Here is a 25,735-nt window from a genome sequence, read left to right as displayed (position 1 = left end):
ATACAAATATGCGACTGGCGATTCCACCAGAAGAAAGGCTCGGTGTTACATTAAGGCAGGTTGCATGAAATTACACATTTTTTATTCAGTCTGATATTATTTATTATTCGAGAAATCCAGTTAATAACAGAAATCGTTACATTTTGTATAAAATATGTGTGATTGAAACGGCAGAAAATGAGTGCAGGTATAAAGTTTAAACTCTGTTGCGTCTAGTGACATCGTACCTAGTTCCTGATCTACCTGAAGGCACAGAAAAATTAGTCAAGTATGAGTTTACACTGTCGCAATCATGAGGAGTAGTAAGGACGGTGTACGAGCTGTTTCCAGCGGTAGGTTGGTTGTCAGACATAGATGTCGCAGTAAACACCCGCGCAAGGGTGGAGAAGCTAGAATATCGAACTCCACTACTGAAACCATCACGTGTGTCATTTGGTAGACACGTGTTCTGGATACGTCTTATTACCTCAAGAATCTCAATTTGTGCATCGATCATTCGGTGTGTGGGTACTGCTTTCAGCACAGGTACAAGAGACAATGCAAAATGTGTTGCAGTGTCATCCATTAATGATGTAAGTTTCTTTCTTCTCTCGAAGCATATCGAGTAACGTTCCTTCTAACTCTTCTTCTTCTTATTTGGATTGTAGGAGGTATGCGGAGAACGAACAATGGGTGGCCTTTGAACGTTCTCTGTTTCCTCAGGTTCCTCATTGCTAACTACTGGTTCAGCATTTCCACTTCTTTCACGTACTTCTACGGTTGGTAGAAGAAATAAAAGTTGATCGTAAAATTTGTACTTTCGGCGCTTTCAGACTGGTTGTCCTGGCTTAGCCGATTTTTGTTCACGCAATTCTCGTGCAAAGCATGTCCTCATATTTTTCCATTTTCGTTGTACTAACGTTCCTAGGAAACAAAGACAATAAATTGAAACGCTTGACATTGCTGTAGATTTTAATTTATTTTCATGATATAAAAATGAAAACTATTGTAATTCAGTTAATTTAAATAATTTACGAAACTTCATAAATTATAACTTATATATATATATATATATATATATATATATATATATATATAACTTCTGTAAAGAAGTTATTATATATTATAACTTCTTTACAGGTACCGGTCAACTGGATCAAGTTTCAACGATCGATATATATATATATATATATATATATATATATATATATATATATATATATACACTCCTGGAAATTGAAATAAGAACACCGTGAATTCATTGTCCCAGGAAGGGGAAACTTTATTGACACATTCCTGGGGTCAGATACATCACATGATCACACTGACAGAACCACAGGCACATAGACACAGGCAACAGAGCATGCACAATGTCGGCACTAGTACAGTGTATATCCACCTTTCGCAGCAATGCAGGCTGCTATTCTCCCATGGAGACGATCGTAGAGATGCTGGATGTAGTCCTGTGGAACGGCTTGCCATGCCATTTCCACCTGGCGCCTCAGTTGGACCAGCGTTCGTGCTGGACGTGCAGACCGCGTGAGACGACGCTTCATCCAGTCCCAAACATGCTCAATGGGGGATAGATCCGGAGATCTTGCCGGCCAGGGTAGTTGACTTACACCTTCTAGAGCACGTTGGGTGGCACGGGATACATGCGGACGTGCATTGTCCTGTTCGAACAGCAAGTTCCCTTGCCGGTCTAGGAATGGTAGAACGATGGGTTCGATGACGGTTTGGATGTACCGTGCACTATTCAGTGTCCCCTCGACGATCACCAGTGGTGTACGGCCAGTGTAGGAGATCGCTCCCCACACCATGATGCCGGGTGTTGGCCCTGTGTGCCTCGGTCGTATGCAATCCTGATTGTGGCGCTCACCTGCACGGCGCATACGACCATCATTGGAACCAAGGCAGAAGCGACTCTCATCGCTGAAGACGACACGTCTCCATTCGTCCCTCCATTCACGCCTGTCGCGACACCACTGGAGGCGGGCTGCACGATGTTGGGGCGTGAGCGGAAGACGGCCTAACGGTGTGTGGGACCGTAGCCCAGCTTCATGGAGACGGTTGCGAATGGTCCTCGCCGATACCCCAGGAGCAACAGTGTCCCAAATTTGCTGGGAAGTGGCGGTGCGGTCCTCTACGGCACTGCGTAGCATCCTACGGTCTTGGCGTGCATCCGTGCGTCGCTGCGGTCCGGTCCCAGGTCGACGGACACGTGCACCTTCCGTCGACCACTGGCGACAACATCGATGTACTGTGGAGACCTCACGCCCCACGTGTTGAGCAATTCGGCGGTACGTCCACCCGGCCTCCCGCATGCCCACTATACGCCCTCGCTCAAAGTCCGTCAACTGCACATACGGTTCACGTCCACGCTGTCGCGGCATGCTACCAGTGTTAAAGACTGCGATGGAGCTCCGTATGCCACGGCAAACTGGCTGACACTGACGGCGGCGGTGCACAAATGCTGCGCAGCTAGCGCCATTCGACGGCCAACACCGCGGTTCCTGGTGTGTCCGCTGTGCCGTGCGTGTGATCATTGCTTGTACAGCCCTCTCGCAGTGTCCGGAGCAAGTATGGTGGGTCTGACACACCGGTGTCAATGTGTTCTTTTTTCCATTTCCAGGAGTGTATTATAACTTCTTTACAGGTACCGGTCAACTGGATCAAGTTTCAACGATCTTTCATACAACTACTTGATTGGTGCTAGCACAATCCGCAAAATAGTGAAAGCAACGTGCACTGGAATATGGAATGTTTTGCAGCCTATGTTTATGCCAGAGAAATGTGAAGAAGAGTGGTTGCACATTACTGAACAGTTCTATAAGAACACCCATTTCCCCAAAACCGTAGGTGCTGTTGACGGAAAACATATTCGAATAACATAACCTCAAAGTTCTGGCTCAGAATTTTATAATTATAAAAAAATTCTTTTCTGTGATGTTGATGGCATGAGACGATGCTGAATGTCAATTTGTCTTCATAGATGTTAGTTCAAATGGAGCAGCAGGTGATTCCTCAGTTTTTAATAATTCGAATATGACCAAAAAGCTTCAACGTAACCTTCCGAGCATAGCGAACAACCGAACATTGCCTAACGATCCAGAAGGCAAACCAATGCCTTTTTGTTTGCTTTCTGATTAAGCTTTTGGTTTATCGAGGCACATTTTGCGTCCATTTGCTAACCTCATTAAAGAAAATTTTCAACGGTAAACATGCAACTGCTCGTCGTATGGTTGAATGCACATTTGGCATACTGGGGAACAAATGGCGTATTTTCCATAGACCTCTTGATGTTACCATCGATTTCTGGGGTGCAATAATCAAAGCACGTATTGTGCTCCACAATTTTCTGTGCAGAAGAGATGGAATCAGCTTTACAGATATGGCTTATGAATGTTCACTGCAGAGTATAGACATTGAACATCAGGCTAGAGCTGTATCCGCTGTCAATATACACAAGTATTTTGCAACCTATTTTACGTCCCCTGGAGGATTCGTGGCAGTACGATGGACTCGGATTTCAGTACGACTCAAAAACATTGAAAAAAAATAGTTCAAATGGCTCTGAGCACTATGGGACTCAACTGCTGCGGTCATTAGTCCCCTAGAACTTAGAACTAGTTAAACCTAACTAACCTAAGGACATGACACACATCCATGCCCGAGGCAGCATTCGAACCTGCGACAGTAGCGGTCTCGCGGTTCCAGACTGCAGCGCCAGAACCACGCGGCCACTTCGGCCGGCAACATTGAAAAATTTACTTGTTCTGTCCACAAAACACTATTAATAAGTGAAGATTTAATCTTACCTTACAATCTGTCGAGCAGCTAAGAGAAAACTGCCGAGAAGGAAATTAATGCATTGCTTGCCTGTACTCTACCACTCTTACTTTTTTTCTTTTACATTTATATGAGTACTCCGCAATTCACAATTAAGTACCTGGCAGAGGGTTCATCGAACCACCATTAAGCTGTATCTCTACCGTTCCACTCTCGAGAAACGCGCGGGAAAAACGAACACTTATATCTTTGTGTGTGAGCTCTGATTTCTCCTTTATTATTATTATGATTTTTTTCTCCCCATGTAGGTGGATGCCAACAAAATATTTTCACGCTCTGAGCGGGAAGTTGGTGATTGAAATTTCATGCGAAAGTCCTGCCCCAGCGCAAAACGCCTTTTTTAAATGGTTGCCACCCCAATCCCCATATCATATCCGTTACGCTCTCTCCCTTATTTCGTGATAGTGCAAAAAGAGCTGCCGTTTTCTAAAATTTTTCGATGTCTTCCGTCAGTCCTATGTGTTGCGGAGCCCACACAGAATAGCAATGCTCCAGAAAAGCGCGGAAAAGCGTAGTGTAATCAGTCTTTCAGTAGATCTGTTATATTTTGCAAGTGTTCAGCCAATAAATCTCTGTCTTTCGTACGCTTTCCCCACAGCATTATCCATTCCAATTTAAGTTATTTGTATTTGCAATCCCTAAGTATTTAGTTGAGCTTACAGCCTTTAAATTGAAATTTAGCCTATTATTTTCAGTGATCATGTGGTCGACTTCACACTTCTGATGATTTAGAATCGATTGCCACCGTCGCGATTGACAACAGCTGGATGGTCTTTGATGTGTGTGCGGGCGTGCTGCAGTCCTCTCCAACGCATCCCACACGTGCTGGATGGGACTTAAGTCGGGGAGAACGGGAAAACCAATACATTCGCCGAATATCCTATCGTTGCAAGAGCTGATCCGTCTGGACTGTTCGATGTGGTCGCATATTGTCATCCATAAAAATAATTTCTCTGCGGAAAGACGCACATGCGTAACTAGAAGCTTTGACTTCGAAATGATTTCTCACAATGGACGTTGATGAGCCAAAATATTATGTCCGCTGTCCAACACGAGAATGAATGCTGCCTGGCGGCGTTGTGGACGCGTGACGCGGTGAGGAAAAGTACAGTGCTCTGATAAACATAAGGATAAGATAGATAAAACAAAATAACATATTAATAACTCGTTGGAAAACAGTGAAAGTGGGGAGTATGTGGCCGGAGGTCTCCCACTGGTGAGCAGAAAGCTGGAAGTCACGTGGCGTGAGGACAGTTTCACTACAGCGTCAAATGAGGCTGGGCCCGTAACACGAGGCAGTTGAAGCAGCTGTAAAAGGTAGTAGGTGTCAATCAGCGAGCAGTTACTGTACACTGCGGTGGTGTTCTTCATCAGGACATGCCTCGGAGACAAATTTTGAGTGACTTCACAAACAGAAGAATCATCAGGAAACTGTTAGAAGGACGATGTATGATGAGTGTAGCCCAGGAACTTGATATTGCTTACATATTAGTTTCACATGCGTGGGGAGATTCCCAACCACAGGTGTTGTTGCCCGTAGGGGAGGAGGTGGTCGACCAAGGTCACATGCATCAGGCAAGAAGGAAACCACGCCAAACAGCGGGTGCAATTGCAACCACATTTAACAGGACTGCGAAGAATGGGATGTCGCTCTACACTGTGCCACGTCGACAGTGTGGGGATGGTCTCTTTGCTCTACAACCAGTAGTTTGTGTTCACACCCTCACATCGGTAGTACCGTCGTCGATGGTCCCATGTGCTTAGGAACTGCACCATCGAGCAGTGAGGTCGCATGCTCTGCTCTTCTCGGATGAGAGCACGTTCAGTCTGAGTAGTGATTCTGAATGTACCCTCACGTTGCGAGAGGTGAATATACACTGTTGTCCGAAATTAGATCAACAAATCACTATTACCCCGTCCTGTGTCTAATCAAAAATATAATCATACCAACTGTCAACCAGATGTCCGTACGTCGTGTTCTGCACAGAAGATGGTATTTCAGTCAACGGATAACCATGATGATGACGTCAGGGCACCTATGAAAAGAGGGAGTTTTTGCCGTGTAGCCCCACATCCACAATCGCTGTATACAGTCACAGATGGTGCAGTAAGGCACAGAGAAGATGCCTATCAGACGCTCTGCGGTGGAGGGCCGTGGTAAGAAAGGAAGCAGGACAGTCACAAACTGATTTGGCCCGGAGGATTAAAATGAATCGTTCTGTTGTTTCTCCGATGTGGCGACAGTTTATAGAAACGGAAACTGTATTCCGTAGAGTAGGGCGGGGCCGACCACGTGTGACTTCAGAAGATAGGTCCGTTATTTAGCTGTAAGGGCACGACATGACCACCTTAGTGCTCCACGGCAACTGGCATGTGAGCTCGCAGCACCCACTGGACGTGCTGTATCAAGGCAAAGGGTGTGCAGAAGGCTTCAGCAGAGTGGCCTTTATTGTCGAAGACTCTGTATGTGTACATATGACGTATCTTCACAGAGGGGAACGTCTATAGTGGAGCCATCAAAGTGCCACCTCGACGGTCGAAGAAATGGCCAATGTTGTTTCCACAGATGAGTCCCGATTTAGTGTGGACAGTGATTCTAGATTGATTCACATCTGGAGGGAACGTGGAACACGATTTCGGGACCCAAAGATTGTGGAAAGTGACCGATATCGGGGAGGATCCATAATGCTGTGGGCAGGGATTATGTTGACCACACGAACCCCTCTCCACGAAATTGTACGGGCGAATCGGCAAGGATTAACTGCTGTCAGATATCGTGAAGAGATCTTGGGGCCTCATCTGCGGTTGTTGCGAAGTACTGTGGGCCCAGATGTCGTACTGACGGTCGATAATGTTCGACGAGTACGGGTGGTTGTTTTCTTGGAAATAGAAGATATTGCACTCATGGCGTGGCCTCCTCGCTATCCCGATTTGAATCCCATAGAGCATGTCTGGGGTGCACGAGGAAGACGGCTTGCATCACGTCAACATTCGCCAACCACTATCCAAGAATGTTAGCAGCTCTGCAAGAAAATTGGCGTCTCTGCCTTAACATCAAACTGATGACATCACTCACAGCATGCCCCGTCGTTGTCAGGCCTGCACTGCTGCCAGAGGTGGTCACACCTCATACTGAGCACATTAACCAGTTGTCAGAATGTGTGTACAAACCCGTTAAGTTGTAAATAACGAAGAAAATTTTTGTCTTCCGTTATGCATGTTGCAGTTATTTGCGTTCTGTATTCATTACATTGTTTCTACTTTATTATCACCTGCTTACACTGTTTTTTGGCAAAGTAAACGCAACATTACAAACTTTTCTAGTGGTGCTTTAATTCTGGACACGAGTGTATGGTTGTTTTGGTTTGCTGTGTGCTAGGATATGGAAGGTATAATGTTCCATGAGTGCACTAACCTCCAAATCTTTGAACTCTGCACAGCCACTGATCAACGTCATTGTGATACTGTACTCCTTAGCTATATATGCGTTTCTGGGGTGACATCATTTTTACGAATGACGATATGCAACAGCATCGAACAGTTCAGACGGATAAGCTCTTAGAACGAGGGATATTCGGCGAATGAACTGCCATTCCCGTTCCCCCGTCTTAAATCCCTTCCATAACGTATGAGATGCATTGGAGAGACGTATTGAGCACTCCCACATATACCAACGACCATACAACAGCTGTCAACCGCGATGGTGGCAATCGACCCTAAATCGTAAGGAGGGTGAAGTCATCCACATGAACACTAAAAGGAATCCTCTGTATTTCTGTTAAGTGATGAATCACGGATTTCTAAAGGCTGTAAACTCAACTAAATACTTTGGGATTACAATTACGAATAGCGTACTTTGGAATGCTCACATAGATAATGCTGTCTGACCACTTAAAAATATTACAGGTCTACAAAGAAACAGCTTACACTGCACCTGTCCGCCCTCTCCTGGAGTATTACTGTGCTGTATGGGATCCTCATCACATAGGATCACATAGGACTGACGGAGGACATCGAAAAGTTTCAAAGAACTGCAGCTCGTTTTGTATTATCACGAAATAAGGGAGAGAGTGCCATTGATGTGATAAGCGAATTGGGGTGGCAATCATTAAAAGAAAGGCGTCTTTCGCTGTGGCAGGCTCTCCTCAGAGTGTGAAAATATTTTGTTGGCACCCACATAAATAGGGAGAAATGATGATACCAATAAAATAGATCAGAGCTCACATGGAAAGATTTAAGGGGAGCCGGAGGTGCCTATGCTGCCCATGTTAAAATCACTAAGTTTGAGGAACATTTATGAATAAACTACCAAATAGAAAAATTTGATTTTTTTTTACATATAGAGTGGTTTAGTATTGCAGTTATGACAGAGGGATTTTGGAGTATCTTTTCTAGTTTCCTTCCAATTATTTTTTTTTATTAATGACCCAAATTTTTTTACAAATAATTGCTTTAAAATTAAACTGAAATGAAACTACTGAACATATTGCCAAATGGCTGTGTTACAATGTACGTTTGACCACTAGGAGTGCTGTATAAAAATTTCATCTCTCTAGCTTGAGTGGATTTTGAGAAAATGTTCCTTATATTCGAAAAATTCTAATTTACAGGAAATGGCTATCAAAGTTTCTCAATACATTCCTGCACTACAGGATAGATTATCAGGGTCTTCTTCTTCATCCTCCAAAAGCTTCCTCTTCTGTCTTCTTTCCTGGCCTGTTGTTCCATCATACTTTATATGCCTTTCTCTTCTTTCTGCTCCTCTTATCCTTTCTCTGTCAATATTTCTTAGTGCTCGTGCAGTGTTCACCCCAGCTGTAAATCCTAATGCCTTCAGAGCTTCACACTTCACACTGTTCCCTTGGTTGTAGGTTGCGTTGCATCATAAATGCCAAAGTGCAGTGTTTTTATGCTTACAAACACCGTTTTAGGAATCACTTTCCAAATCAAATTGTTTACGCTCTTATTAGGATTCTGCGTCTTTCCGTGTAGACATTTGTGTAACAATTCTGGCTATGCTAAGTCATGAAAAATATCATCTCTGTCACTAACATATTCACGAAATCTGTCACTTCCACCAGTCAGCTTCTTGCTAGAAGATGTCACAGGGCTATGGCCCGCCATGTGTCGCTTAGCAGAAGAACGCACTGTCTCAGTAATTGTAGTATCGCAACTCGGTATTAGTGTTAATTTTCTTTTCCCTACGTTCTTCCTCTTCTTATATACACGGTTACTAAAACGTGGCATCGTAACCAGAACAACGCTTTACACAAGAAGTATAATACTACCAGCAACAGGTGCAACACTGAACTAATTCGAAACGGTAAACAGCAAAGAGACGATGTTCCGCGCTCTTAGCGCTTCATTTGTCACAGAAAACAATGTAGCCAACCCTTGCACACTCGCTGTATGCGTAACATAAGGCGTTGTATGCGTAACAGGTAGAGAAAATTCCAAGCAGTTCGCCAGGAAGTCACTAGAGGGTGTTAAATGCATTCAGCGGCCACCCATTTCCTCTGCAGGCGTGGGGGAAAATGGTAATAACTCCACTTCTAGGGCGAGTAGAATAATAATTCAAAGTTTACATTAAAGAGGAATAGTCCAATTAATTTTCGGTAGCAAAAAAAATCGTAATTTTTTGGATTTGACCACCTCCGGATCCCCTTAAGTGTTCGTTTTTGCTTCATGACGTTCTAGAGTGGAACGGTAGAGAAATAACTTAATGGTAGTTGGATGAACCTTCTGCCAGCCACTTAACTGTGAATTCTAGAGTAATTGTGTAGATGTAAAAAAATGTAAAAATGGTAGAGTACTGGAACGCCCTGCCACAAGAACTCCTTGCCAGCCTTGCGACTGGTGAGTAGCACGTTGCAGAGTAAGCACTGTCGTCCGCTGTGGTTATACATTATCTTAGGAACCATTTCCTGCTTGTTGTAATGTCCAAGGAACTACCATGAATAGTGGTACTTTAGTATAATAATTGTCTCAGAATTAAGGTTTCGTTTCTGTTTGTCTCATTGCGTATTCTTTCAGTTGCCTTCTGTGCTGCTCTATACTGTATAATACTACAGAATTTATTTCCGTGTAAAGTCAAAATTTGTTCGAGCTATATTACTCGGCTGTGACACATCATGCAGTAGTTACTTTCATCCTCCACTGTTCGTCTGCCAATGCCGTTAGCATCTATGGAAAGTGGTTCTAGAAGGCTGAAACAGCGACTGGGTGACAAGATGTTGGACGCCACGCCTCAACAATGAATACGGAAGTCGGAGGCTTTTCCGCTCTGTAAAGCAGAATTGTTAGCTATCTGTAGGAAACATGATGAGAGAGAACAATGCCGCTGCAGGTACTCTTACAAGTGTTTCGGAGCATACTGTTCAGTGCACTTGCTTGATCCAGTGTTCCCACTTGACCCATCTCCTTCTTCTTCTTCTTCTTCTTCTTATTCTTTTGCTTGTGCCTTGTCCGGCATTTGCGCAGGGTCGGTATGGTGACGGTCAGATCTGGCATGGTTAATTTGAGAGGTGACTGGATCCCCTTCCTGTTTTCGCCTCTTTAAAGACAACACAAACACCCAGTCCCTGAGCGGAGAAAATCTCCGACCCAGCTGGGAATCAAACCTGGGACCCTTGGAACAACAGTCCATCACTGACCACTCAGTTATTGGGGCGGACTCCCATTTGACCCATCAATGTGGCCAATTGCGACTGCAGTGGACACGGGATCATAAAGACTTGACTGTGGTTCACTCAAAAGGAGTAGCCTCGTCGAATGAACCACGTTTATCGTTACATCTGGTCGACGGTTGCGTTCGGATGTACCATCATCGAGGAGATCGGTTGCTCCAAACATGCGCTGCGTCGTGGACGGAACCGGTGGCGGCAGTATTATGCTATGTCTGACTAGCAACTAGACTTGCACAGAAGTAATGGCAGCAATCGAAGACACCATGTCAGTTGCGGACTGCGTGAACGTTACTGTGAACCACCTGCATTCCTTAGTGCTTGATGTATCCCCCGACGACGATAGCCTCCTCCAGCACCTTACCTATCTGTGTCAGAATGCCAGACTCGCGCTACAGTGTCTTCCCCAACGACGACTGCATCATTCAGTAGGACCCTGTATGTATCACAAGGCCAGAATTGTGCAACATTATTTGACGAGTATGGTGTTGAATTCACGTTGATGTCTTGGTCACCTAATTGATATGATTTTAACCCATTAATGACGCTCTTGACCCACAAACCACCGGTCCGTGCCACATACCTCCGGAACCTAGTAAAGACTTGTCGGAGCCAAGTCACGCATAGTCTCCGATGTACTAGATCTACGGTTCAAGGATGGACCAACACGCTAGTAAGTAGGTGGTGTTTGTCATGGCTCATCAGTGTATATGTTTCAAAACTCTGCGCAATGATTCAATCAAACAGGATGAAATCAAATAATAAGGAAAAATCTTGTCAAAATAATTCTGGTAAAAGTCGGAGACCTAAATTGCTATAGGTGAAATACGCAAAGTTCTCAGCCTGGCACAGAGATGACCAAGATGATAAATTATTATTTTTGTGTTGGTACTTGTTGCATAATGACATAACCCAAATGCCAATTTGATTTCCGGATCAGTTTTCAGTGAACGGGCTTTTTTTTAAAGTAATCATGCTGTGTATGTTTCGAAATACGTACTCGTATCTGTGTGATATGCCGAAATTTTCTGTCACTAAAGATCGGTAGCCAGCAGCAGAACACAGTCTCAGCTGCGGGCCCTGTGCACTAAAATTCTTCGTGCGCAGTGTGCCGCGGTCCTCCACCGCAGAAGATGTGGGTCTAGCCGCGTAGCTGTCTGAGCCGGCAATATGAGCCGCAAAGCCGTTCCTGATGAGCACTCGACGGCCGTGTCGCCTCCTCGCCACTACGTCTCTCTACCGTGTCTTGCTTCACCACGAGTGCTGCGTAATTGACATATATGCATTTATACATATCGCGCAAGGACAACCAGTGGTCTAAGAGACCATCTCATTATTACAGACAGACAGTAAGAAGTGCAGTAATTTTGAACTTTGTATTTATTTTATCAATGAAACGTTTGTATTGCTCACTCTAGAGATAAAGTCATAGTCAAATGTAAAATTATAAAAATTTATATAAACTTTTTAAAATGTTAAAAAAGTTCTGTATATTGTATCAATCGGATTTAACATCAATTTTTTTTTACAAAGTGGTTACTAGTTTTGGTAGCTTAACCGTCCTCTTTAGATCTCAGAACAGAGAAGCCACAAAAAAATTGCCTTAAGTAATAAATTTATGTAAAAGTTGCTGTTGTCTTAATTTTAAATAGTTGCTGGGAATTAACTTACCACATATAGCATTGTAAATGCACTAACAGTGTACAACACCGTCGTTACCGTTTGTAAAAGTTGCACACTGTGACGATGTTGTAAGTATATCTTATATTTCTCTTTTGATATCAAGTACAAGTTATATGGAATGTTTGCGAATACCTTATTATTTGGAGAAATCATATTATTTTTGTGTGCTGTGAACCAAAAGCAAACATTTGTTACTTGCTTCTTCTTATTCATAGTCAAATCTCTGCTTACTGTCACTGATGTAACGAAAAGAATAATATGGACGTTTCAGTGTATAAAATTTTGATGACGCTGTACAGGTTTTTTATTTCAATTGCCGTCACAGATAGCGTGATGCGTTCAACGAACTAATCTTTCTTTTAAAACATTATTTCCTACTCTTATTTTTTTGCCAATATATAATTTATTTGTCCTTACCTTCGGTTTAGAATGTAGATAACACGTTTTACCTGAAGATTCAAAATAAGAATTTTCTGACCGATGCAACAGTTTTGAAAACACAGCTAGTGTGTTTATATTGCTACATGTCGTATAACTAGCTGTAGATTTTTAAAAGCAAGACAATAGCAATTTTTACTTAACTTCGTTGCTTAAGGTAATTTGATTATCAGCTTACGATAGGTTTCTTCACATATGACAATGTTAGATGTATTCATAAATTCATAGTTTGCTTCAATTTTTCATGATTTTCAGAACAATAGTGTGTACAGTGTTAATTATTCATGGCATGAAATTCAGTGAACACGACATTCACGATCTGTGATTAACTGATGTATACGACAAGTAATAAATAAAGACAAGAAGTAATATGGGCTGAAGTTTGTAAGGCTATTAGAGTCGGATGTCTTTTTCTCTCTTCGTACGTACAATATTTTATCAATTTCAGAGTTGTACAACCCATCTTAAGGCATCCATATGGCTGAAAAAGAATTCGCAGAGAAAATGTTGTGCAAGCCCAACTTATATAGGCATTTGACAGTGTCATGAACATGTAAACCAAGAAATCGCAACGAAAAACTATGTAATGTCTACAAACGTACACCTGCCTCATATAAGCTCTAGTTTTTCATAATTCCCTATTTTCTCCTTGGAATCACTAAATATCGTTTCAAATACAGGGTGGTAAAAATTAAACTTTTGCTAATTGAGCCAGTGTAAACGGAAAACTATTTACCGTATAGGTACCCAACTTCATAGGAATGATGTTCAGACTGTGCGCTGCAGGACTCGCGTTGTTAGTATTTTTACTGCCATGGCTCGCCGATAGGCGTCGGTGGTGGTGGCGCACGGTTGTAACACGAGGATCAGTGTGCATTACGGTGGCAGAAAATCGGGATGGGTCTGGACAAGATGAGCGAGTCTTTTATTCGTAAGGCTGTGTTATCAAAACAACAGTAACAGTATTGATCGTCCTCGTAGGTATCGACACATTGCTCGTGAGGTAACTCTGTTACTCCGTAACACATTTGGAGAAAACGGACTCATTGGACGGTTGTTCCAAACTGCATCCCTACCAAGATCAAAGAATTTGAACCATTGTGACATTTGACTACCTGAAGGACAGGATTTATTAACGGGACACTAATACACGGAGGTTAAAGATGAGCAATTCGAGGAAGGTAGCCAACATCCCACATGATATGTTTCGCGTAGCAGTAGAGCAGTCTCTAGTGCGGTTCCAGGTTGTCGTGGGACAGTTGGTCGTCAAACCGAGCAGCGACTTGAACCTTGAAGTTAAACATGGCATGCAGTTAACAAATGTGACCCCGTCATGTTGAAATAAAAGGGTTATTTCTCTTCACTTGTCCTTGCAAAAGTTTCGTTGAAATTTGATTGTCCTACGATCACAAGTTTCTCGCGGGAATCCTCTCAATGTGCGAAAATTTGATTACAACCATCCTGTATTTAGTTCAACTACTGGTTTCCTGAACTACAGATATGTTGAGGTTATGTGCAAATTTAAGATGAACGAACCATTCGTATTCCTTTATCCCGCAGTCTGATCTTCACAGCATCTTTTATGATCTCCACAACCACTGTCTTATGCACTTTTTCAGTGGGGCAGAATAAGTGAGATAAAAGTGATATTAAAGGCAAGAAAATTTAAGCAAGGGAATTTTGTGCAACAAGGAACAGAACGAATATACATCGACGCTAATCAGTGAATATGTTTTGAACAGTACATTAAGAACTTCCCTCCATCAAATGTGATATTCACTGTTTGACAGAATAAGAGAAGCAGTCAGAGGACAAGGTGGGATCTCTAACTTCGTACACGAACACACCATCGGCAGGTATGAAATTGATTAGAGTTGATATTCTCTGTGAAAGGTAGAATGGCCATCTGAATCCACTACTATTGTTCGTGTCTAATGTTGTTACAGGGTCGTGTAGGGTATATAATGGGCGTGAAGAGTGACTGCTGAAGGACACAGTTACCATATACTGACGTGAGACAGGCTCATCAGCACCTGACACAATTTGCAAGGGGCCTCACTAGGGACACTGAAGGACACTGAGTTACCACATACTGATGTGAGATAGGCTCTTCAGCAACTGTAAGGGATCTCATTAGGGACACTGAAAGATACGGAGTTACCACGTACTGATGTGAGACACGCACAACAGCCCCTGACACAATGCAGAGGTCTTACTAGGGGTACTGTGCAATGTCCAGATTTGTGGGGCATTCGGATGTGACGGTGGCATGATGTTGGAATGCATAGGAACTTGAGGGTAGGCATGCTTGCCGTCAAAGTACTGATCGACCTCGTCACCACAAAGGAGGACTGTCATATCGTGCTCCAAACACATTGTAACTCCTTTGAATCTGTCATTCTAGAACAGGTAATGAACTCCATTTAACATTCGGTGCCATCCTGCACAGCTTGTCGGAGATTAGCAACAGGTAGACTAGGGAAATACAGATCCGTGTGTAGGTTGCCGTTAACAGCACAACACAGACGGATGTGTCTGGAGTGCTTCCATGACCGAGGAGCATAGACTGCAAAAGAATGGTGTTGCGTAGTGTTCTGCACTACCCAGGGTCATCATTGTCGGCAAGTATGGTGGCTATCTGAGGAGAGAGCCAATTAGTCCAATGTTATGGAGAGGCACAGTGGTGTTATTTCTGGCGTAATGGTGTGGGGAGTCATCTGGTATGATCTCGGTTTATGGCTGGTTGAGACTGTGGGAATTCTGACGACACAACGGTACTTCACTGGCAATTTGCATCCTTGTGTGTTATCTGTCAAGTGACAGTATTAAGGATCCTTCTTTGAACAGGAGAATGGTCGTCCAGACACAACACATTGAAAGATATACACACGGAGCAAAATTTTGTAAGAAAATTTTATATTGAACCAGAGATGGTCAAATGTAGTATCGATTGTGTAGTAGTGTCGCTGCTCAATAGCGATCGCTGGTTCAAGGTGTTATGGGTAATATTTTAGAATAACTTTAGACAGACTGTTATATATAGAGTTAATTTGGACAGGTGGATATATGGAGGACTCTTAAGTGTAAAGACCTGTTATATCTGATGTTTTCTGGATATATACGTACTCGTTACCGGCAGTAATGATTTTTATTTGCAAGATACCATACTCGAAATAATTAAGGTAAAGAAAGTTTTGTTGCTACCAATGCAATGCGCGCATTCATTAAGTGATAATGGAGACAATGTATAGCACTCACGTCCAATGATTTTGTAAAGCTAATTGTTAATGTATAATCAGTTTATTTGTGTTAATTTTGAGCATTATTAATTTTCAGGGAGTGAGAATACATGTTTTGAAGTTAGTGCCATATTGCTACTTACCACAAGTGAATACCAGTTCCCAGATCCATATCGTTCCTGATTAACTATTTTTCTCAAGAAGTTATTGCCTCAGTCATATTCGATTTAATTAAAATGTATGCTAAGCAACAGCCTTGCACAATAGCTGTATGATAACTATACAATTTAAAGTAGGACCTTCTTACTAACAGAGAGCAGTGCCAAGAGCGTTACCCTTGTGCAGATAAAGATAGGAGATTTTAGTATTTCAGGGACAGCATTCATTAAACACAGTTTTGTTTTATTACCAGGGCCAATTTCAAATCGGTATTGTTGCATCAGATTCAGTTTTGTGCTACGTAAATTCATGCAGTTTTCGTTTGGTTTAAAATTATTTACAGTTTACATTCTCGCAGTCAGTAAAGCTCACTAAAGGACAGAGCACATAAGCGACAAGATAAAATACACGTTCGCATGCCGTTCCCGTTCTTACAGATGTGTTGCGGGAACTGCCGGGTACGTCATTAAAAACGTACATGTTTCAACATGTCACTATGAACTGTCAGTAACGTTGAGGTACTGTACTGCCCAGCACGATCGCCAGATCTGTCCACGATGGAACAAGTGTGTTGCCATTTCGATAGCTATGTCTGTCCCAGTGCCAGTATCCAATTCATCAATGACCAGTTACAACAGCTGTGAGATAGCCTAACTCATGGTACAACAGCTTTATGGCACTCTTACCTTTCGAATCATAGCAATCACCCTGACCAGAGGGAATGCAACTTCATACTGGAAAGAAGGGTCATGCTGCCAATGTTTTTGTTAATTTGATTCGATTTTGTAATAACTGAAATAGCATCATATACCTTATTTGCTAATTTGACTCAGTTCTGTAAGAAACGGAATACTAGGTTGGTGTAAAAGTTCGTAGCGTTTTTATTTTACATCTCGGTATTCCGGTTATTTATTGATTATCAGGTTTTCTTTTTTGGAGTTAACTGTTGCTATTTGAGTTTACATAATGTCATTTTGTCATTTGAAGATAGTGAGTGGAGCTGTGGACGCTAGAAAATGGGGAGCTATTGGAGATCTTTCTATTGAACTCAAACGGAAGAGTAGTCTGAGTTCAATAGAGGGATGACAGCAGCAGAGGCAGCCAAATATATTTGCGCCGTCTATGGGGATAATGCCGTTGGACAGAGTACGGCAAGAAAATTGTTTTCTCGTACTAAGGAGCGTCGTTTTGACATTAGTGAGTCTCCACGTTGAGGAAGACCTTCAGGGTTTGACGAAGATAGTTTAAGCGTTGATCCTCGTCAGTGTACTCGAGAACTGGCGTTGGCGAACGTTCAAAAATCGGGTGTATGGGTACCGCATGCACTAAGGAATGGTTCCAATGGCTCTGAGCACTATGGGACTTACGTGCGGTTATCAGTCCCCTAGACTTAGAAGTACTTAAATCTAACGAAACTAAGGACATCACACACATCCATGCCCGAGGCAGGATTCGAACCTGCGAACGTAGCAGCACCGCGGTTCTGGATTGAAGCGCCTAGAACCGCATGCACTAAGACAAAATCATAAAAATCAACGGGTGGTCATACTTGCATCCCTGCTTGCTCGTCATCAATTGGATCGTGAACACCACCCACGATTTCATCCTGTATCGTTACTGGTGACGATAAATTGCGTCTTTATGCTGGCACAAGGAGAAGACAGAATGGTTGAGCCCAAATAAAAACTGCAACTTCCCGTACAGAGACCTGCACGCTTCCAAAAAACCAGTATGTTCTGCATCTGGTGGCACAGCGACGGTGTGGTGTACTCCGAATTGCTTCCCCGAGGTGTAACCATCACTGTTAACTCTGACTGTCAACAACTGAGACGTTTTACAGACGCAGCGAAGAATAACGACCAGGAATACAGCGTGAAGTGATGCTACTCCACGATAACGACCATGTGCATTGTGATAGACTGACAAAAAACACTATACAGGTGTTAGATTGGGACGTCATTCCGTATCCACCTTATTCACCTGATCTTGCCCCTTGGATTTTCATCTTATCCGTTCTCTGCCGAAAAACCCCCAAGGAACTTCCTTTCCGGATAAAAATTCACTCAGAACATGGCTCGAAGAGTTGTGCGCCACGAAACCACGCGATTTATACAGATGTGGAATCGAAAAGTTCGCTGGCAGAATATTGTAAATAGTGGAGGTAAATATATTACTGATGACTAAAGTCTTTGTTATGTGCATCTGTTGTGTTTATTAAACTTACGGAGAAACGCTACCATCTTATGCACCAATCCAACAACCATCTCATCTCATGAAGTTGCTGTTCGTTTCTTCCTTCCCTTCTGGGTGATTCACATTTTTTTTGTGTGGCGTAGATTAAATTCTTAAGTTTATTGCAATAATGTTTCAAACTGTGCATTTATTGCAGTCTCCGAAAATAAAAGAAGAGCTTGAAAAATTTACCTGACTGACGGGACCAAATATTAGAAATTGTCCTGGTGCCTTGACTCTTACAAACAGGAAGAAATCTTAGGAAATAAACACAGTTCACTACTGCACTGAGTGGAGACATGCTGACCATTCAATGACATTGCGGTATTTGCCGCCATCCGGTCGACCGCACTCGAATACGGACGCCGTCAGTCACGCCGCCACGTTTCCCAGAGCGGCCACCGCGGTACGAGGTCGCCGCCACGAACGATTACGCCGATGCGATTTATATGCAAGCAACCTGTGGCGGGTGTACTTAAGTTCAAACGCCGACGCACAGAGCCATATTTTGTGTGTTTGCCATTTCAAAAGATTTATAGACATACATTGCGTCAGGGCTCGCCGCCTACGACATAGTCATTATGTTGAAGACTGAATTCTAAACCTTTGTATCTGTATGAATTTCAACGCTCAGATTTACTGTTAGCAACTGACGCTGCATCTACAACCAACAAAGTTATGAAATACTTTTACTGTTTGATATCAGACGTAGAATAAATTAATATCTAAATTCTCTGCCCACGAACCGCTTCTGTTTCTCGCTCCTGTATCCACCAATGAACCTCAAAGCGTGTGAAGGAAGTTGCAGCAAACACAATGTAAATGACGGAGGAAAGAATAGCAAACCTTTATTATGCTACAAAATAATAGTTATAAGAAATATTTGCAGAGTTCATTGATGCCACAATGTGCATGTTTTATCGTGAATATTAGGTCAGCACTACAAGCTGTACTGCTGCACCCTGCTGATCCTTTTGAGCACTGTAACGTAAGGAAGATGAACTCAGGAAAGGCTATGTTTCCTGCAATAAAATCTTCTAGGTCAAAAGTTCACTTCTGTTTATTACTGCTCGTGTCGCACTTTTAAATGCAAACTTCAGTTTTAACGCGTAGCAATCACTTTATGAACATCATCACGAACAGTTCTGACACGTCACTCCACACGCTCGACGAAGACAGTTCCTCTTTGTGGTAGGACAGAAACGCTCTCTAGTTTAGAGTTCCAGGAATACCACAAATCACAGTGTGTCCCATTTTATCAATTGTCGTACATTTTTTTCATATTTTAATGTATGTATTCAACATCGTGGGCGGAATACTATCTGACGCAACACGACGGACGGTGCCGGGGGTAGAGGTGGAGAATCCGCTCACAGCAGCTTGGTGGTGGTGGGCTGCTGGGGGATGCCGTTGCTGTTGACGTCAGTGCGGGGGTGGGGCGCCTTCTCCGGCAGCTGCAGAGGCTCCATCTCGATGTCGGGCGGGCTCTTGGCGTCGCCCGGCGCCCACGGCTGCTGCTCTGAGCTGCCCAGCACCAGGTACACAGCTGCGCCCACCACGTAGAACGCCGCCGTCACGTACAGCACCACAGTCCACTCCTCGCGCGTACCCTGTGCGACACAACAAGTACCTTTCACACACATACAATTTTTGTCACAGAGCTCACCAGTATGGCACATCATCAGGACTGAATGTGATCCTGATGACGTCTAACTTATTAAGTGTAAGCCCACATCCTTGTCCATATCCTGCTCTCTTTGTCTATCTCCTACTTGCACCTATGTCTGTACATCTTATCCTCCCCCCTCTTTCTGCTCAGCCATGACTGTCTGCACTTGTACTCCCAACAATTAATTCTAATACCATTCGCTCAGTATACCAGTCGCACAGGCAGCCTAGGTATCAGCCGCTACGAAAGCCTTTTTACCCCATCCCTATGAGAGCTAGGTGGTACTTATTCCCACTGTACTTCTTCGCAGTAGTGTGTTTACCAAATATGGTTGAACCATAAAAATGGCTGTGTGGCGTGGACTGGGCGGTCTTTTAGGTTAGAGGGTCTCGGGGAAACACAAGAAGGTCAGGGGCCCATGACACGCAGGAGGCGGCTACACGGGTAGCAGGGGCTGTGTGATGTGAACTGGGCGGTTTCTTAGTTTAGAGGGTCTCGGGAAAACACGAAGCCGGCCGCGGTGGTCTCGCGGTTCTAGGCGCTCTGTCCGGAACCGCGCGACTGCTACGCTCGCAGGTTCGAATCCTGCCTCGGGCATGGATGTGTGTGATGTCCTTAGGTTAGTAAGGTTTAAGTAGTTCTAAGTTCTAGGGGACTCATGACCACAGATGTTAAGTCCCGTAGTGCTCAGAGCCATTTGAACCATTTTTTTTTTTTTTTTGAAAACACGAAAATGGCTACAGTTTCAAAGGCTGCAGGTTGAACACAGGACGAACGTAGATACAGGAACCATTGGTATAACAGTTGTAAATTGCCGTAGCTGTGTTGGGAAAGTACCAGAGCTCCAAGTGTTAATAGAAAGCACTGATGCTCAAATCGTTATAGGCACTGAAAGCTGGCTAAAGCCGGATATAAGCTCAGCCGAAATTTTTGGGAAGAACCTAACGGGGCTCCGAAAGGATAGGCTAAACACGATTGGCGGTGGCGTGTTTGTTGCTGTCAGAAGTCATTGTTGGCAACCTGAATAAAATAATAATTCTATCCTTTTACCGACCTCCCAATTCAGACGATACAGTTGCTGAAAGGTTCAAAGAAAACTTGAGTTTCATTTAAAACACGTATCCGATTCATACGATAATAGTTGGTGGTGACTTTAATTTACCCTCGATATGTTGGCGAAAATACATCTTTAATTAGCCGGCCAGAGTGGCCGAGCGGTTAAAGGCACTACAGTTTGGAACCGCACGACCGCTACGGTCGCAGGTTCGAATCCTGCCTCGGGCATGGATGTGTGTGATGTCCTTAGGTTAGTAAGGTTTAAGTAGTTCTAAGTTCTAGGGGACTCATGACCACAGATGTTAAGTCCCGTAGTGCTCAGAGCCATTTGAACCATTTTTTTTTTTTTTTTGAAAACACGAAAATGGCTACAGTTTCAAAGGCTGCAGGTTGAACACAGGACGAACGTAGATACAGGAACCATTGGTATAACAGTTGTAAATTGCCGTAGCTGTGTTGGGAAAGTACCAGAGCTCCAAGTGTTAATAGAAAGCACTGATGCTCAAATCATTATAGGCACTGAAAGCTGGCTAAAGCCGGATATAAGCTCAGCCGAAATTTTTGGGAAGAACCTAACGGGGCTCCGAAAGGATAGGCTAAACACGATTGGCGGTGGCGTGTTTGTTGCTGTCAGAAGTCATTGTTGGCAACCGGAATAAAATAATAATTCTATCCTTTTACCGACCTCCCAATTCAGACGATACAGTTGCTGAAAGGTTCAAAGAAAACTTGAGTTTCATTTAAAACACGTATCCGATTCATACGATAATAGTTGGTGGTGACTTTAATTTACCCTCGATATGTTGGCGAAAATACATCTTTAATTAGCCGGCCGGAGTGGCCGAGCGGTTAAAGGCACTACAGTTTGGAACCGCACGACCGCTACGGTCGCAGGTTCGAATCCTGCCTCGGGCATGGATGTGTGTGATGTCCTTAGGTTAGTTAGGTTTAAGTAGTTCTAAGTTCTAGGGGACTTGTGACCACAGCAGTTGAGTCCCATAGCGCTCAGAGCCATTTTTGAACATCTTTAATTCCGGAGGTAAAGCATAAAATATCATCCGAAATTGTGCTAAATGCATTCTCTGAAAATTATTTCGAGCAGTTAGTACTTGAGCCCACGCGAATAGTAAAAGGTTGTGAAAACACAAATTCAGGGATTCGTGAACATAGGGTTGTCGTAGCGAGATTGAATATTGTAATCCCCAAATCCTCGAAAAGAAAAGCAGATAAAAATTCACTTGACACCTTCCTGGGTGACAATCTCCAATCATTCCAAATTAATAAGTGTAGACCAGATGTGACTTAAATTCAAAGAAATAGTATCGCCAGCAGTTGAGAGATTTATACCAAATAAATTAACAAACGACGGAGCTGATCCTCCTTGGTTCACAAAACGGGTTATAACACTGTTGCAGAAACAACGAAAAAAACATGCCAAATTTAAACAGACGAAAAATTCCCAAGATTGACGTCCTTTTACAGAAGCTCGAAATTTAGCGTGGACTTCAATGAGAGATGCCTATAACAGTTTCCACAACGAAACTTTGTCACAAAACCTGGCAGAAAATCCAAAGAGATTCTGGTCGTATGTGAAGTATTTTAATGGCAAGAAACAATCAACGCCTCCTCTGCGCGATAGCTATGGAGATACTATCGAAGACAGTGCTGCCAAAGCAGATTTACTAAACAGAGTCTTCTGAAATGTTTTCACAAACGATGACGAAGTAAATATTCCACAATCAGAATCGAGAACAGCTGCCAACATGAGTAACGTAGTAGTAAATATCCTGGGAATAGTGAAGCAACTTAAACCACTTGACAAAAGCAAGTCTTTTGGTCCAGACTGCATACCAATTAGGTTCCTTTCGGAGTATTCTGATGCATTAGCTCCATACTTAACATTCATATACAACCGTACGCTCAACGGAAGACCCGTACCCAAAGACTGGAAAGTTGCACAGGTCACAATATTCAAGAAAGGTAGTAGGAGTAATCCACTAAATTACAGGCCCATGTCGTTAACGTCGATATGCAGCAGGATTTTCGAACATATATTCTGTTCGAACATTATGAATTACCTCGAAAATGGCTCTGAGCACTACGGGACTTAACTTCTGAGGTCATCAGTTCCCTAGAACGTAGAACTACTTAAACCTAACCAACCTAAGGACATCACACACATCCATGCCCGAGGCAGGATTCGAACCTGCGACCGTAGCGGTCACACGGTTCCAAAGTGTAGCGCCTAGAACCGCATGGCCACTACGGCCGGCTTACCTCGAAGAAAACGGTCTATTGACACACTGTCAACATGGTTTTAGAAAACATCGTTCCTGTGAAACACAACTAGCTCTCTATTCACATGAAGTGTTGAGTGCTATTGACAAGGGATTTCAGATCGATTCCGTATTTCTGGATTTGCGGAAGGCTTTTGACACGGTACCACACAAGAGGCTCGTTGTGAAATTGCTTATTTATGGAATATCGTCTCAGTTATGTGACTGGATTTGTGATTTCCTGTCAGAGAGGTCATAGCTCGTAGTAACTGACGGAAAGTCATCGAGTAAAACAGAAGTGATTTCTGGCGTTCCCCAAGGTTGTGTTATAGGCCCTTTGCTGTTCCTTATCTATATTAACGATTTGGGAGACAATCTGAGCAGCCGTATTCGGTTGTTTGCAGATGATGCTGTCGTTTATCGACTAACAAAGTCATCAGAAGATCAAAACCAACTGCAAAACGATTTAGAAGAAATATCGGAATGGTGCGAAAAGTGGCAGTTGACCCTAAATAACGGAAAGTGTGAGTTCATCCACATGACTGCTAAAAGGAGCTCGTTAAACTTCGGTTACAGGATGAATCAGTGTAGTCTACATGCCGTAAAATCAACTAAATACCAAGGTATTACAATTACGAACAACATAAATTGGAAGGAACACATAGAAAATGCTGTGGGGAAGGCTAACCAAAGACTGCGTTTTATTGGCATGACACTCAGAAAATATAACAGACCTACTAAAGGAGACTGCCTACACTACTCTTGTCCGTTCTACTTTAGAATACCGCTGCGCGGTGTGGAGTCCTTACCAGATAGGAATGACGGAGTACATCGAAAAAGTTCAAAGAAAGGCAGCACGTTTTGTATTATCGCGAAATATGGGAGAGAGCGTCACAGAAACAATATAGGATTTGGGCTGGAAATCATTAAAATAAAGGCGTTTTTCGTTGCGACGGAATCTTCTCACGAAATTCCAATCACCAACTTTCTTCTCCGAATGCGAAAATATTTTGTTGACACCGACCTACATAGGGAGGAACGATCACCACGATAAAATAAGGGAAATCAGAGCTCGTACGGAAAAAACATAGGTGTTCATTCTTTCCGCGCGCTATACGAGAGTGCTGCCATAGAGACTGAATAATAGAGAATTGTGAAGGTGGTTCGATGAACCCTCTGCCAGGCACTTAAATGTGATTTTCAGAGTATCCATGTAGAGGCAGAAGACCAAGAATTAAGTAAGGTTAGGAGGTTACCTGTACGTTTAAATGTGAACGTAGAAGAAGCATTGACGTAAATAAAAGAAAGGCTCAAAAGTTGAATGAAAAGTATCCGGACACCTGGCTGAAAATGACTTAAAAGGTCGTCGCGCTCTCCATCGGTAATGCTGGAATTCACTAAGGTGCTGGCCCACACTTAGCCTTGATGACAGCTTCCACTCTCGCAGACATACGTTCAATCAGGTGCTGGAAGATTTCTTGGCGAATGGCAGCCCATTCTTCACGGAGTGTTGCACAGAGGAGAGGTATCGATGTCGGTCGGTGAGGCGTGGCACGAAGTCGAGGTTCCGAAACATAAGAGAGGTGTTCTATAGGATTCAGGTCAGGACTCTGTGCAAGCCAGTCCATTACACGGATGTTATTGTCGTGTAACCACTCCGACACAGGCCGTGCATAATGAACAGGTTCTCGATCGTGTTGAAAGATTCAATCACCAACCTCGAATTGCTCTTCAACAGTGGAAAGCAAGAAGGTGCTTAAAACATCAATGTAGGCTTGTGCTGTGATAGAGCTACTTAAAACAACAAGGCATGCAAGCCCCCTCCATGAAAAATACGACCACACCATAACACAACTGCCTCCGAATTTTACTGTTGGCACTACACCCGATGGCAGATGACATTCACCAGGCATTCGCCATATCCACATCCAGCCATCGGATCGTCACATTTTGTGCCGTGATTCGTCACTCCACACAACATTTTCCCACTGTTCAATCGTCCAATGATTACGCTACTTACGCCAAGTGAGGCGTCGTTTGGCATTTACTGGCGTGATGTGTTGTTTATGAGTAGCCGCTCGACCATGAAATCCAAGTTTTCTCAACTCTCGCCTAACTGTCATAGTACTTGCAGTGGATCTTGACGCAGTTTGGAATTCCTGTGTGATGGTCTGGATAGATGTTTGCCCATTACACATTACGACCCTCATCAACTGTCGGCGGTCTCTGTCCGTCAACAGACGAGGTCGGCCTGTACATTTTTGTGCTGTACGTATCCCTTCACGTTTCCACTTCACTATCACATCGGAAACAGTGGACTTATGGGTGTTATGAGTGCGGAAATCTCGCGTACAGACGTATGACACAAGTGACACCCAAATCACCTGAGCACATTCGAAGTCCGTGAGTTCCGCGGAGGGCCAGATTCTGCTCTTTCACGCTATCTAATGACTAATGAGATCGTTGATATGG

At 43.3% G+C, this 25,735-nt stretch overlaps 1 protein-coding gene across 8 annotated transcripts in view; it reads right to left on the bottom strand.

The window, feature by feature from the left end:
- LOC126481363 (uncharacterized transporter slc-17.2-like) overlaps nt 1–25,735 on the bottom strand; it is a 643,476-nt gene that overhangs the window by 104,965 nt on the left and 512,776 nt on the right. For 3 of the 8 annotated variants that reach the window (XM_050105072.1, XM_050105063.1, XM_050105071.1), the window contains one exon: nt 19,086–19,872. The exons of the other annotated variants lie outside the window; for them this stretch is intronic. In XM_050105072.1, the coding sequence (XP_049961029.1) occupies nt 19,633–19,872 (240 nt within the window). In that variant the 3' untranslated portion in view covers nt 19,086–19,632. Of the gene's footprint in view, nt 1–19,085; nt 19,873–25,735 lie in introns of those variants that run through there. 8 annotated transcript variants of the gene reach the window in all.

The sequence above is a fragment of the Schistocerca serialis genome, chromosome 5, assembly GCF_023864345.2.
Source record: "Schistocerca serialis cubense isolate TAMUIC-IGC-003099 chromosome 5, iqSchSeri2.2, whole genome shotgun sequence".
In the NCBI taxonomy this organism is placed as follows: domain Eukaryota; kingdom Metazoa; phylum Arthropoda; class Insecta; order Orthoptera; family Acrididae; genus Schistocerca; species Schistocerca serialis.
Note: the sequence above shows the minus strand (reverse complement) of the source record. Positions and strands in the feature narration are given on the sequence as shown.